The 14,638-nt window shown below is 46.7% G+C and overlaps 1 protein-coding gene across 1 annotated transcript; it reads left to right on the top strand.

The window, feature by feature from the left end:
* The first annotated feature begins 1,492 nt into the window (after positions 1-1,492).
* HEMGN (hemogen) lies at positions 1,493-10,199 on the top strand. Its single transcript, XM_083420765.1, has 4 exons — positions 1,493-1,729; positions 4,389-4,482; positions 6,782-7,116; positions 9,992-10,199. The coding sequence occupies exons 1-4, from the start codon at positions 1,648-1,650 to the stop codon at positions 10,084-10,086; spliced, it is 606 nt and encodes a 201-aa protein (XP_083276891.1). The 5' UTR covers positions 1,493-1,647; the 3' UTR covers positions 10,087-10,199.
* The last annotated feature ends 4,439 nt before the right edge of the window (positions 10,200-14,638 follow it).

Here is a 14,638-nt window from a genome sequence, read left to right as displayed (position 1 = left end):
AGACACTTTTGTCCTGGTGTCCAGCTTCTCTTTCTGGCCTCTCTTCACTCAATCGCCTACCAGGTCATGCCCCTCCGCAGTCTTGCTCGCCTGGATGAAGGCTAGAGAGAGATGTTCAAGCGTGTGCAGAAACTAGCCTACTGTACGAAGGTCAAATGTACATTCATTGCCCCCCCCCCCGCTTTTATTCCTGGCCCCACTGTGGCTAGCATGTGGGCTAGCAGAAGGCATTGCAGGGTGAAAAAGGCCCTCCACCAACCACATAACAAATCCACATTAAAAAAAGAATAAGAAGTTTTGAGGTTTGGCAAGTGATGGGGAAATGTATTGAAAAGTTTGGAATGAACAAAAGAACAGGAAGACGTATAAACACCCCACAAGCAAATCAGGATAAAAGCAGGCTAGATGCTCATTGTCATATAAGCACACCTGCAAACAAATGGGAATGAATGTTCACTTAAAAACTGGATATAATCTAACAACTGTGTAAGCATTGTGCAAGCAAATCATAATAAATGCTCTGTAGTTAGGTTGTTTGGGGGAGCCTACAGAAAGGGAGAGTTTGTCTCTGGTGCAATAATGGGCTGTTTGGGATTCCTTTTTAACTTTTGCAAGCTTCCACTGTGAATGCCATGCCTTGCTTCTGCCTAATCAGAGAAAGCAGGAGATATACAGAGCTCCCTTTGCAGCTGCCCCATTTACCACTGTGACTTGTAAAGTCTGCCCCACCTTTGCAGAACAGCAGAATAATCTGTCTTGAGCACAAGGGAGGTGCCCAAGGGGCGGGGGGCAGGGGAGAGTCCAAATACTGATGTAGAAGGACCTTTGAAAGGCAGCTGCAAACATTTTCATTTTTTAAAAAAATGACCGGAAATTTGTGAATTAGGGAATGTCAGTATGGTGCCCTTGCACATACTTTTAGTCTGATGTGGCCCATTCATATTTCAGATCTTTTTGTAACACAAAGGTCTACTTTATTATACTTTTCCTATGGTGGGATTCTTCCTTTTATATGTAGTGTATGCTTGTGAATTTATGCTTTTAATGTACCGTATGCATTCTCAATTAAATACCTGAGGCACAGCCCTGCAGTACTTACGTAGCAAGTTTTCTGTTTACCCTGTCCTAGAAAGTATTTCCTCCTTTCTGTTACAATCATTACTAAATATATACTGTATGTATCAATTTCCATCAAACATAATTTTTTAAATAAACATTGGTGTCCTCTTTTGTTTTTGTTTTTTGGCGGGGGAGATGGGTAGGTTGATTCACTCCCAAACAACATCTCATCCGTGGGTGTAGCAAAAGGGAGGCAGGGAGGGGCAGCTGCCCCCCTAAATCAATAAAAAATACATTGCAAACAGTATGTCTTTTTGAAAACGCAATATTTGTCAGGAGGGGCATGTTAATGTTTTTGGCAGAGCTATGCCATGAGTTATGAGCATGAATTTAAACACCTTTGCAGCATGATAAGGAAAAGAAGTATTAACATCCCAGTGGCTGGAGCAGATAAGATACTCTGGGTGTGTAGTTTGTTTCTTTTTTCCTGAAACTCTTCATTTAGCACTAAAGCGGTACATGTGTCAGATGATTCTATGTTGGAATTAAGCTCTTTTTCATATATATTTATAAATTAAGAAACTGCAGATGGAGAGCTTAGAAAAAGACCATTCCTATTCTGAAAATCCACAGCAGCCAGTGGTCGCAGCGGAGGACTATGCAGTTCCAGGTAACAAATATTATTCTGGGAAAGGGGAATCTTCTAATGCAATTCTGTTAAAATTACATTCTCTCCAGTAGACCCTATTTAACAGGGGCTGCACCTATTTTTCTGGCACGTGTCTCTGATAAAACTGTTCCTATTTTTTACCTTTGGGGGGAAATGTTGGGGATATGTCTTTCCCAAATTTTCTTAGGCTGCATTCCTATATTCACTTTCCTGGGAGTAAGTCCCATGGAACTCAATGGGGGCTTACTTTTGAGTAGGCATGCATAGGATTACATGCACAAGTGCAGCAGGATAGTTCAGATTTCAGCCCTTTCTTCACAGTCTTTAAAAACCTGAGAATATAAATACCATGGGTTTTTTAAGGCTGCATTCATGACGATACGGTTAAAGCACATTCAAAAGACATTTCCCCCCTCAAAGAATTCTGGGCATTGTAGTTTGTTGTTGGCTACTGGGAATTGTAACTCCATGAGGGGAAAACTAGAGTGACCGGGATTGTTTCGAGTGTTCTAAAGGTATAGTGCGTGTACACAACTGAAGTGTGCTGTAAGGTTACTGAACACATACCCAGAAAACTTGTTTGTTCTGGTCAGTTCCACTCTTAATGACACATTTGTCTTCACTCAAAGTTGCATATCTGAATGGAGGGCAAATTCATCTCAGCAGCACAGAACCCCAGGAAACAGGTGTTTGAAAAACTGTAGGTGCAGGGACATCACAAGAGGCATAGCTCCATGGTCACTCTGCCTTATGGGCTATCTGCCTAATAACAACATCCTGGTAACTTGTATGACAGCCTGGGGTTTTAAAGTTTTGCTGCTGAATGCAAGGATAGTTAATGGTGCAGCATACATTATCCAGAATTTGATCCTGCATGAACATGCTGACATGGTATGTATCACGGCAGTGGCATAGCGTGGGGGGTGCAGGGGGGGCCGGCCGCACCGGGCGCAACATCGGGGGGGGGCGCTCGCACTCGCAGCTTTCTGCCCCTACCTGGCTCACTCACTCTCTCTCACTGCAGTGCTGGCTGTGCGAATCCGATCCGAGCCGCCGGGTCGCCGCCCACTGTGGAGGGGGGGTGCCAGGCGTGTGGTGCGGTGCGGAGAGAGAGCGAGGGACTATCTGGGGGAGGGACAGTGCAGCAGGGGGGGGGCGCAAATTACTCGCCTTGCCCCGGGTTAGGGGGCGCAAATTACTTGCCTTGCCCCGGGTGCTGACAACCCACGCTACGCCACTGTATCACGGTGACCTAATTGGATGAGGTGCGTGTGTGAATTTGTTTCAGTTGTGTCCACCAGGTTTTACCATACAGTAGGAAGTTAGACCCAGGGGACAAGAAGGTGGAGTGCAATGATCTATCCTGACTGCCATCGCTTGAACCAGATGCCCTATTTAGCCTTTGCCAGGTTTTGAGTACGTATTTCTGAAGCTGGGTGCTCAGGATAGGACAAGGGCTCCATTGGCTCCCAGTACGTTTCCGAGCACAATTCAAAGTGTTGGTGCTGACCTTTAAAGCCCTAAACATATACCTGAAGGAGCATCTCCACCCCTGCCCATTCAGCCAGGACGCTGAGATCCAGCACCGAGGGCCTTCTGGCAGCTCCCTCATTGTGAAAAGTGTAGCCACAGGGAGGCAGAGGGGCTTCTTGGTAGTGGCACCCACCCTGTGGAAAGCGCTCCCATCAGATGGTCAAGGAGATAAGTAACTATACAACCTTTAGAAGTCATCTGAAGGCAGCCCTGTATAGGGATTTTTTTAAAAAGTTATTGTTTAATGTTTTATTATGTTTTTATATATGTTGGAAGCCGCCCAGAGTGGCTGGGGCAAAGCAGTCAGATAGGCAGTGGATGGATGGATGGATGGATGGATGGATGGATGGATGGATGGACTGGGCAACCCTATTTTCATCAAAGAAATGTTAGAGGGTATGCAAATGGTGCAAGGAGTCTCCGGAGGTTTCCTACGTTTTCCTCCAGTTCATGGATCGGGGATTGGATCTGGATGCTCAAATAAGGCTTTTGTGCACTCCTAATATCTATTCATGTGGCCAAGTGGGTGTAAGGTAAAGGTAAAGTACCCCTGGATGGTTAAGTCCAGTCAAAAGTGACTATGGGGGGCAGCACTCAACTCGCTTTCAGGCCGAGGGAGCCGGCGTTTGTCCACAGACAGCTTTCCGGGTCATGTGGCCAGCATGGCTAAGCCGCTTCTGGCACAATGGAACACAGTGACAGAAGCCAAAGTGCACGGAAACGCCGTTTACCTTCCTGCCACAGCAGTACCTATTTATCTACTTGCACGGGTATGCTTTTGAACTGCTAGGTTGGCAGAAACTGGGATAGACCAATGGGAGCTCACCCCATCATGCAGATTCGAACCGCCAACCTTCTGATCGGCAAGCCCAAGAGGCTCAGTGGTTTAGGCCACCGCGCCATCCGCGTGTTGGGGGTGGGGCTTGCTGCTGAAGTCCTACCCACCCCCAATGCACAATGACTGCAAACATCCGTTGTATGAACAGGACTTTTCTGTTCATCTTCCTAACCCGACACTCAGGGTTCTCTTGGTGGTGGCACCATCCTCTGATCTTGCAACCATCTCATCAAATTCTATTTCCTCCGGGAGTCGTCTCTTCCTCTACTTGCTTCTTTGCTCTTGCAGAGGTTGCTGTCACGCGCCATTTGAGAGACCGAGAGCTTCTCAGAAAAAGGAAAGCCGAGGCAGAAGAAAAAAACACTCACCAATGGGTCCTGAGGTAAATTAGGAGGATGACAGTGGTGACATTGTAGCCTAGAATTTTGCGTTCTAGTAGTGTTAAAAATGCTACGGCAATGAGGATTGGAATAATATATATACTTGGATTAATAATATATGTTATAGGTTTGTGCATTATTAAGAAGGGAATTTGCTTCCCTGTAGAAAGATTTTAGGTCTTTTGCATTACTGGACTCTGCCACCTTAATAAACCTGATTTTGATAAATGAGGTGGGCATGTTTACTACTTTAGTGGTAGTCAGTAGTTTTAATTGGGACGTTTATTTAGCATGGGTCCCACTATTTTGGTCCTTTCGTACTAAAAATAGTGCTGCATAGATAAAAACCGACCTGGATTTCTATGGTCTGAATTCAGATCACGTAGGACTTTAATCATTGGAACAAACAAACCTTTAATAGCGGCTGCAGTATGGGGGTGTCCTTATCCAACATCGAGGTCGTAAACCCCCCTTGTCGATATGGACTCTAGAAGGGGATGGCGCTGTTATCCCTATAAATTTTATTCAACTGTCCATTTAGTTTCTAAGATGTCACCATGCCAGGGTTTCTCAGACTTGGGTCTCCAGCTCTTTCTGGAATACAACAGGACCAGTGGTCAGGGATGATGGGAATTGTAGTCCAATAACAGCTGGAGACCCAGCTTTGGGAAGCCCTGCACTAGGCATTGCCTGTATGCTTTCAAGCATGTATTTGAAATTTAAGGCTAAAGGCTTGCTGGACTTAAAAACCACGCTATACCTCAGCTATGTGTAATGTTAGTCCGGTGGTCTTGTCTGTACAGGACTGCAGATATTTGCACTATTATCCTAGACTTCTGTTTATCTTTCAGAAAATGGGTCCCTTGGGCTGGAGAGGGGAGTAGGTAAGGGGACATTTTGGCAGTGGCGTAGCGTGGGGGGTGCAGGGGGTGCGGGCCGCACCGGGCGCAACATCTGGGGGTTAGGGTTAGGGGGCGCAAATCCACGGGTTAGGGGGTGCAAATTACTTGCCTTGCCCCGGGTGCTGACAACCCACGCTACGCCACTGCATTTTGGGAGTGGGGGAATAGTTTGTAGGGGAAGGGATTAGCAACAAGGTTCAGCTGCCAACCACTCCCTCCTGCGGGCTATTACTTCCTTTTTATTATTATTAAATATATATTTATTAATTTAAAATACAGTGGTACCTTGGGTTACATACGCTTCAGGTTACAGACTCCGCTAACCCAGAAATATTACCTCGGGTTAAGAACTTTGCTTCAGGATGAAAACAGAAATCGTGCAGCGGCGGTGCAGCGGCAGCAGCAGGAGGCCCCATTAGCTAAAGTGGTGCTTCAGGTTAAGAACAGTTTCAGGTTAAGAACAGACCTCCAGAACGAATTAAGTACTTAACCTGAGTACCACTGTGAATAGATTTATGAAAAACAGACGTACATACAAGTAAACAAACATACCATCAAACAAACAAATAACTGAAAAATCAAACAAACCACCACACTATAAGATATATGATTAATATAATTATCATCATATATACCGTATTTTTCGCCCTATAGGACGCACTTTTTCCCCTCCAAAAATGAAGGGGAAATGTGTGTGCGTCCTATGGGGCGAATGCAGGCTTTCGCTGAAGCCTGGAGAGCGAGAGGCATCGGTGCGCACCGACCCCTCTCGCTCTCCAGGCTTCAGGAAGCTATCCGCAAGCCTCACGTGCCCGGTGGGAGGTCCCGCCAAATGCGCGAGGCTTAGGGCGGCAGCCTGCAGCCCGAAGCAGGGGGTGAGCTGCGGAGCCCTCCCCCTGCTTTGGGCAGATGTCCGCAAGCCTTGCGCGCCTGACGGGAGGTCCCGCTGGGTGTGCAAGGCTTGGGGTGGCAGCCTGTTCTGGGGGCTGGGGTCGGGGGAAGCTCAGGCTTCCCCCGCGCCTGGGGGGGGGAAATAATTCCCCCCCTTTATTTCCCCCCCCCCCAAAAAAACTAGGTGCGTCCTATGGGGCGATGCGTCCTATGGGGCAAAAAATATGGTACTCCTGGGCTAATGCTTTCTATTCAGCTGCAACTGAATGTGTATTTTGGTCCTGAGATGCTCAGCGGCTGAATCCCTCACCCTAGATTAAATTCTGTCCTCCCCCCCCCCCCGTGCTCTCACTGAATCACCATCACGGAAGCCAACCCGCTGTTAAAAATGAAAGGCAGAATTTCAAAAGGAGCCCGCCACTGATTCTCGTGAACATGCTTGCAAGCAGGGCCCTTCAAAGTAATCCATCAGATCCCTTTATACCAAAAGGCCTTTTGTGTACTACAGGGAGCAGAAGAGGAGCAAGCCAACCGGAAGGGGAAGAGGGGCCCGGAGAGGCAGGGGCAGGGCCAGGGGCCAGCAGCAGGCTCCAGAGCCACAGGAAGAACCTCAGCCGGAAACAGTGGTGGAGGAAGAGAAGCCTGAGCTACAGGTGACTAAATTGGAGGAGGAGGCGGCCCAGAAGAGTCTAGATCTCCCAGCGAAGTCTTCTATCCCTTTTCTGGAAGCTGGGGAACTATATACTCAGAAGGAACTAGCGGAAGGAGTCCCCCTTGCGAGTGCTGCTGAGGAGCAGGAAACAACTGGTGCAACCCCAGCCGGAAGTGCTGTTTTCTCCATGGGTAAGGAGCCCGCAGTCTGTAAGAATGAATGTGTGCTTCCCGATGACCTGTTTGTTGATCATTCTCCAATTTGTTTGCAGATCCATTAGACATCACCGGCTGTTTTGATGCACATTCGGTCAGACTTTTTTTTTTTAAAGGGACTTTGGACTGGTCCACACTGGAACAAATGTGGACTCCATCCTTAGGGCTCTCCCACCCAGACCGTTCTCACTTTAAATGCAGGGTTTCTCTGATTCGGAAAAGCCCTGCGTTTTTTTATATTGGTTTCCACATATTACATTACAATACAGATGTACCAAAGCCAACACCATTTCTCCCCCATCTCCCCATACATTTACATTTATATTTCCTCAATCCATCATCTTATTCTTTTCTCCTTCCTCCCACTTCCCTCCGCCCCCACTCGATTTCCTCCACATTATACAATTAACAATAATCTTTGCATTCTACAATCTTCTCAAATCATCTATATATTCTTGTTATCTATTCATCAAAACATTTCCACTCCTTTTTAAATTTTTGATTCGACTGATTTCTTATGATAGCAGTTGATTTTGCCAAAATTAAATATTCATTTAGTTTACAAATCCATTCCTCCTTTGTGGGTATAGTTTGTGACTTCCACCTAGCAGCAATCACTATTCTAGCAGCTGTACTTGCATATAGAAACCCCCCCCCCCCGGTGGTATCTCTTCATCTATCAATCCAAGGAGATATGTCTCTGCTTTCTTTGTTATTGATATTTTCAACATCTTCTTTAGTTCTTCAAAATTTCTTAAATTTCTTCCAAAATTTCTTAATTTCCTCACACCTCCACCACATATGTATTGTTGTTCCTATTTCTCCACCACATCTCCAACAGAGGTTGGAGGAAGAGCCCTGCATTTAAAGGGATAATGATCTGGGGCAACACTGGGTTGGGCAGGATGTCGTGTGTACACCCCTACATGAATGGGAAGACACAGTGGTGTGAATCCACATTTTGCTCCAGTTTGGACAAACCCTAAGCATCAAAGCACTCTCCCCACCTGCAATAGCCAGAAATTGGTATTCAGAGGCGTACTGCCTCCAACAGTGGCGGTAGAACCTAGTCCTTTGAAGCATTTTGTTACCTCTGCTTACCCCAGTAACTGTATCTCAGGCCTCACTAGTCGATTGGATCAAATAAGGATTCCGTCGTTGCTCCAGCTTTACTGCTGGGACTGAATCGGCCCTAACACATAGCACAGATCCATTGCTTTGCCCCAACCTCCTGGATCATAAAGCTGCAGGAACACTGAATAAATATAATTATTTGCTGCTTTGTTATAGAAATTGCCTGGGTTGCCCTAACAGAGGCAACCTAAAGCTAAGCAGTTATCTGAAACAACAACGTGACTTACCGTATTTTTTGCTCTATAAAACTCACTTTTTCCCTCCTAAAAAGTAAGGGGAAATGTGTGTGCGTCTTATGGAGCGAATGCAGGCTGTGCAGCTATCCCAGAAGCCAGAACAGCAAGAGGGATTGCTGCTTTCGCTGCGCAGCGATCCCTCCTGCTGTTCTGGCTTCTGAGATTCAGAATATTTTTTTTCTTGTTTTCCTCCTCCCAAAACTAGGTGTGTCTTGTGGTCTGGTGCGTCTTATAGAGCGAAAAATACGGTAGTTATTGGAAGCCTCTTGACCTCTGAATTGCTTTTTGTTACACAAAGGGAGAATACAAATAGTTTTTGTTCTAATTATTCTACATATTCTTCCCCTTCATACCTGCTACTATGAATTGTTGATGTTGTTACAGGTAATGAAAAAGAATGAAAAAACCTTAATAACTTACAGGGAGAGCGTAAAGTTTAGCTGGATTGGGGCCATAGGGATGAATGCAACATAGTGCTAAGGGGAGTGTTCTTGCAGCGCAAGCATTTTAGCTCGTCAGGAAGAACAATCTCCATGCTACTGTTTGGGGTTTCCCCCGATTCCTGCCCCCTCAAGCAATGGGGAGGGCTTGCTGGGGGTGGGGGAGAGAAAGGGCAAAAGGCCCTGTTGTGCCAACAGAAGCTCTTGTATTGGCTCCCGCTAACGGGGATCATTTGTAGAATCCGGCCCATATGTTTGATCAAGACGAAATGTTGTGTTAGCCATCGGTCTTTTGTTTGGCCATATCTAGTAGTTACTGTGAATACTAGGTATTATTGTGTCGCAGTGGCATAGCGTGGGTTGCCAGTGCCCGGGGCTGCACGGAGGGGGTGGGTGGAAAGGAAATGGATGAATTACGCATGCAGATTCAACCAGTGGCGTAGCGTGGGGGGTGCAGGGGGGGCCAGCCGCACTGGGCGCAACATCGGGGGGGCGCACTCGCAGCTCTCTGCCCCTACCTGGCTCACTCACTCTCTCTCACTGCAGTGCTGGCTGTGCAAATCCGATCCGAGCCGCGGGTCGCCGCCCACTGTGGAGGGGAGGGTGCCAGGCGTGCGGTGCGGTGTAGAGAGAGAGCGAGGGACTATCTGGGGGAGGGACAGTGCAGCGGGGGGGGGGGCGCAAATTACTTGCCTTGCCCCGGGTGCTGACAACCCACGCTACGCCACTGGATTCAACTGCCTAATGGCTTCCACGTCACCCAGGAGATTGCAGCCACAGAGATAAGAAGAGTCGTTCCATCGTCTGGAGAGGTCACTTCCTGGTTTGCATGGAGCAGCTGTTTTCAATAGCGCCCAGAAGTACGCAGTTGTATTGAGGCAGCACCAGGTGTTCAATTTTTGCGCCCCCTAACAATTTTGCACCCGGGGCAACTGTCCCTGTGGCCCCAACCCCCATGCTGCGCCATTGTTGTGTTGATTATTGTTGGGACTGCCTCAAACAAACAGAAACCTTTATACTTAATGTTTTCTTCCTTTTCAGAACCAGAGGAGACACCAAGATCAGAAGAACCAGGAGAAATTCCTCAGTCCGTGGAAAATGATCATTTGGAACAAAAGTTCTATGGCTTGCTTTAATTGGCAGTAATTTTTCACTGTTCAACTTGAAACACTGTTAGAATACATGATACCTGCTATTCTTGTGTGAGCAATAAAAGCCAGCGGCCTTTGCTGCTGTCACCTTTCTGCAATTTCATAATCCCTGAAACGCTCAATAGCTCTGTTACATGCTTCCAATTTCCCCATGACATTATAAGTTCCGGAGCCAGCACTACCTGAGTTTGGCTTCCTCAGTCAGGATGATAGAGACTTAACTGCGTTTTTAGTATTTGGATTATTTACAAATATTAGAGTTCACATCAGACACCTTACATCACATCTTCAGAAAGAGCCTTCCTGAACCTATAAGGTCCCAAGCTCACAACAGCGCTCCCTCTCATCCTCTCTTTCCATTGAATTTATTTTTATGCTGGAGTTTATGTGCTTTTCCTGCATTTAATCCGGATTTCCCCATAATGCAGAAAATCTGATAATGAAAAACAACACATTATGCGTCAGGCATGGAAGCTTATTAGCACAATCTGCCCTGGTGGCTGGTTTTGTCATGTGGGTAGTAACGGTAAAGGTAAAGGGACCCCTGACCATTAGGTCCAGTCATGACCAACTCTCGGGTTGCGGTGCTCATCTCACTTTACTGGCCGTGGGAGCCGGCGTACAGCTTCCGGGTCATGTGGCCAGCATGACTAAGCCGCTTCTGGCGAACCAGAGCAGCGCACAGAAACACTATTTACCTTCCCGCCGGAGCGGTACCTATTTATCTACTTGCACTTTGACATGCTTTTGAACTGCTAGATTGGCAGGAGATGGGACCGAGCAACAGGAGCTCACCCCGTCGTGGGGATTCGAACCACCGACTTTCTGATCGGCAAGTCCTAGGCTCTGTGGTTTAACCCACAGCGCCACCCATCTCCCTCATGTGGGTAGTACCACATCCCTATTTCTATTGGCTCCTTACCTGAGCACAACATCTCCATTTTGTTTGCAGTTGAAAAGGAAAGAAACCTATTCCCACTTATGGCCACATGCCCCATTTGGAGGAGCTATTATATGAAGATCTCAGTATATAAACTATGTTGGTGTGTTTTTAAAATAGTTAAATATAGAAGTTTTGTTCAGGACCTGTTCATCACTCTTTCACTTTTCACAATACTTCAGTATATATATATATATATATATATATATATATATATATATATATATATATAAAAGGTAAAGGGCCCCTGGACAGTTACATCCTGTCAAAGGCGACTATGGGGTGCAACACTCATCTCATTTTCAGGCCAAGGGAGCCGGCATTTGTCCACGGACAGCTTTCTGGGTCATGTGGCCAACATGACTAAACCGCATCTGGAACACCAGGATGGAAGCCAGAGCACACAGAAACGCTGTTTACCTTCCCGCCACAGTGGTACCTATTTATCTGGTGTACTTTCGAACTGCTAGGTTGGCAGGAGCTGGGACAGAGCAACGGGAGCTCATTCTGTCATACGGATTCGAACCGCCAACCTTCTGATTGGCAAGCCCAAGAAGCTCAGTGGCTTAGAGCACAGCGCCACCCACAGCCATGACACACGGTCCAGTCCTGATGGACCAGATTGTTGTGTCACAAGAACAGGGGAAAGCCCATGACACACTGAACACTGCAACTGAAGATCAGTAGTATCAGGCAAGGGGCTCTTTCTGGGAAGTTGGTAACCTATCCTTGGGTTATAATATACCACTTCGGGCTGCTGGTGGGACCCCACAGGGTGGAATGCTTCTACACACACATACAAAAAAGAAAAGGAAAATATCCTGAATACGAAACAGTAGCATGTCAAATAGAAGATTAGGCTAGCTTCAGTCTCCCTGACATCTACCGTATTTTTCGCTCTATAGGACACACTTTTTCCCCTCCAAAAATTAAGGGGAAATGTGTGTGTCCTATGGAGAGAATGCAGGCTCCTTGGCTTCAGCGATAGCAACGTGAAGCCTCCGAAGCGCAGAGGGAGCGCTCCCTCCGTGCTCCGGAGGCTTCGGGTTCCTTTCGCTGAAGCCAGGAGAGCAAGACTGCATAGTTTCTATGTAGCAGTCTATTTTCATTTTAATTCATTTACAAGAGTCCCCAATTATATTCTGGCACACGTTTCATAGTGAAAAATGGGACTAATCACACAAACAAGGAAATTGGAATCTACTGTATATTTTGGGAAGTGGTTTTGTCTTTCTGCCAGTTTGTTTTTTGTAAGTTTAGACAACTCTCTACGTATCGCCAAATTTGGCATGAGGGTTCCTGAGGTGGAGGTGATGCTGTTCACTGTGTTTGCTCTCTCCCCCCCCCCCCGCATTTTGAATCAAAATGGCAGACCGAAACATCACTTTGGCATGACTGTGCCTGTTTTTCGACATAGTTTCATCTGCCTCTTGTGACAGCACCACCAAAGTCCACACAGAGGTTCCTGAGGTGGAGATGGGGGATCTATGTTGTAAACGGCGGGAAGGTAAACGCTGTTTCTGTACACTCTGGCACTCGCCACGGTCCTCCATGCACCAGTAGCGGTTTAGTCCTGCTGGCCACATGACCTGGAAAGATGTCTGTGGACAAACACCGGCTCCCTCGGCCCTAAAGCAAGATGAGCGCCGCAACCCCACAGTCACCTTTGACTGGACTTAACCATCCAGGGGTCCTTTAACTTTAGCATTTACCTGTGGCTTTGGATGTAACAGGGGTGGTGATGGGTACCCTGTGGCAAGATTATGAAGTAACACAAGGCCATTACTTTGCTTGCTTTGTGAATATTAGCAGAAGGAGGTGCAAGCAGCTAGCAATCTGGAGGGAAGAGAAGCCTTCTTGGGCTTTTTACTGAAACAGGGTGGAATGAGCACCACCTGCTGTTTTTCCAAAGGTACAAATGCAATTTTATATATTTCCATATATTTGAATGACATTTTAGTTGATTAATCATATGCCTTTCGCGGGTCAATTCAGCTTAAATAAATGTGTATTTTGCCAAAATCTCAGTACGTGTGTTTGTGTGATACTGAAGGAAGCACAGTCAAAGTTTACAATTTAATAAAGTAGAAACTGCTACTCACTTTTAGAAGGCCATCTTTAATCATTTTGTTTTCCTTTGCTATTACAGTAATACACTTGGAATAAAAATTAAAAAGACACAAGCATGCCTTTAACACACAGTTCCACCCATTAAAATTGACCAGTTTGCCTCCTGAGGAAATCTTTCAGGAAGCAGAAGTGGTCCTCAGCAGCCCACCCCCATGAATATCTTCATCACACCATCTGAGCACACATCCTCCAGATAGTCTTTACTGCTTGGTGATGCCAAAAATATGACAGTAAACATGTGGTGGGAAGGGGATGAAATTGCTCAGCTCCCCAAAGATCTAGTCATCACCAACCATTTTGGACCTGGGCTCCATCTTTAACGTGCAGGATGGCCCTGTGGGTTAAACCACAGAGCCTAGGACTTGCTGATCAGAAGGTCGGCGGTTCAAATCCCCGCAACGGGGTGAACTCCCGTTGCTCGGTCCCTGCTCCTGCCAACCTAGCAATTCAAAAGCACGTCAAAGTGCAAGTAGATAAATAGGTACCACTCCGGCGGGAAGGTAAACGGCATTTCCGTGTGCTGCTCTGGTTGGCCAGAAGCGGCTTCGTCATGCTGGCCACATGACCCGGAAGCTGTACGCTGGCTCCCTCGGCCAATAAGGCGAGATGAGCGCCACAACCCTAGAGTTGGCCACGACTGGACCTAATGGTCAGAGGTCCCTTTATGGAACTTTACTCTTTTTAACTCATTATGCTCATCTTTCCCTTGCTCACGGCTCCCCCGTTCTCTTTCATTCCTCTTTTTCCTTCTGGTGGGGTGGGGAATCTCAGGCCTGTGGACTGGATGCAACCCTCCAGGGATTTTTAGCTGGCCCTTGGGAGTCTCCTCAGGCCACACAATCCCGCACGGCCCTACTTGGCACCCTCCTTTTAATGTTTTTTTTGGGGGGGGGGGCGTTGCCTAGATGGAATGTTCTTCTGCTCTGATAATGCTTCTTGCTTACCTGAACAGATGATGGACATGGTGTGTAGAAAGAACGGTTTCTACTCATGGGCCGTAAGGCTGCTGAATGGAAGACAGCAACATTGCAGCTGATGTTCAGGGTTGGTGGTCGTATGACAGCACACAGAGTGTAACAAGGGCTGAGAGATTGTGGGGGCAAGGGGGGGCTCATTTAATCTCACTGTAAACAAGTGGTACAGTGACAATAAAGTATGTATTTTTCGCTCTATAAGACGCACCAGACCACAAGACGCACCTCATTTTTGGAGGAGGAAAACAAGAAAAAAAATATTCTGAATCTCAGAAGCTAGAACAACAAGAGGGATCTCTGTGCAGCAAAAGCAGCGATCCCTCTTGCTGTTCTGGCTTCTGGGATAGCTGTGCAGCCTGCATTCGCTCCATAAGATGCACACACATTCCCCCTTACTTTTTAGGAGGGAAAAAGTGAGTCTTATAGAGCAAAAAATACGGTATTTCTATTTTCTATTCTATTTCTATATAACTAGCCTACTGTACAAAGACAG

Source organism: Podarcis tiliguerta (assembly GCF_965153285.1).
Source record: "Podarcis tiliguerta genome assembly, chromosome: 17".
Lineage (NCBI taxonomy): Eukaryota > Metazoa > Chordata > Lepidosauria > Squamata > Lacertidae > Podarcis > Podarcis tiliguerta.
The sequence above is the reverse complement of the archived record's forward strand: the minus strand, read 5'-3'. Positions and strand labels throughout refer to the sequence as shown.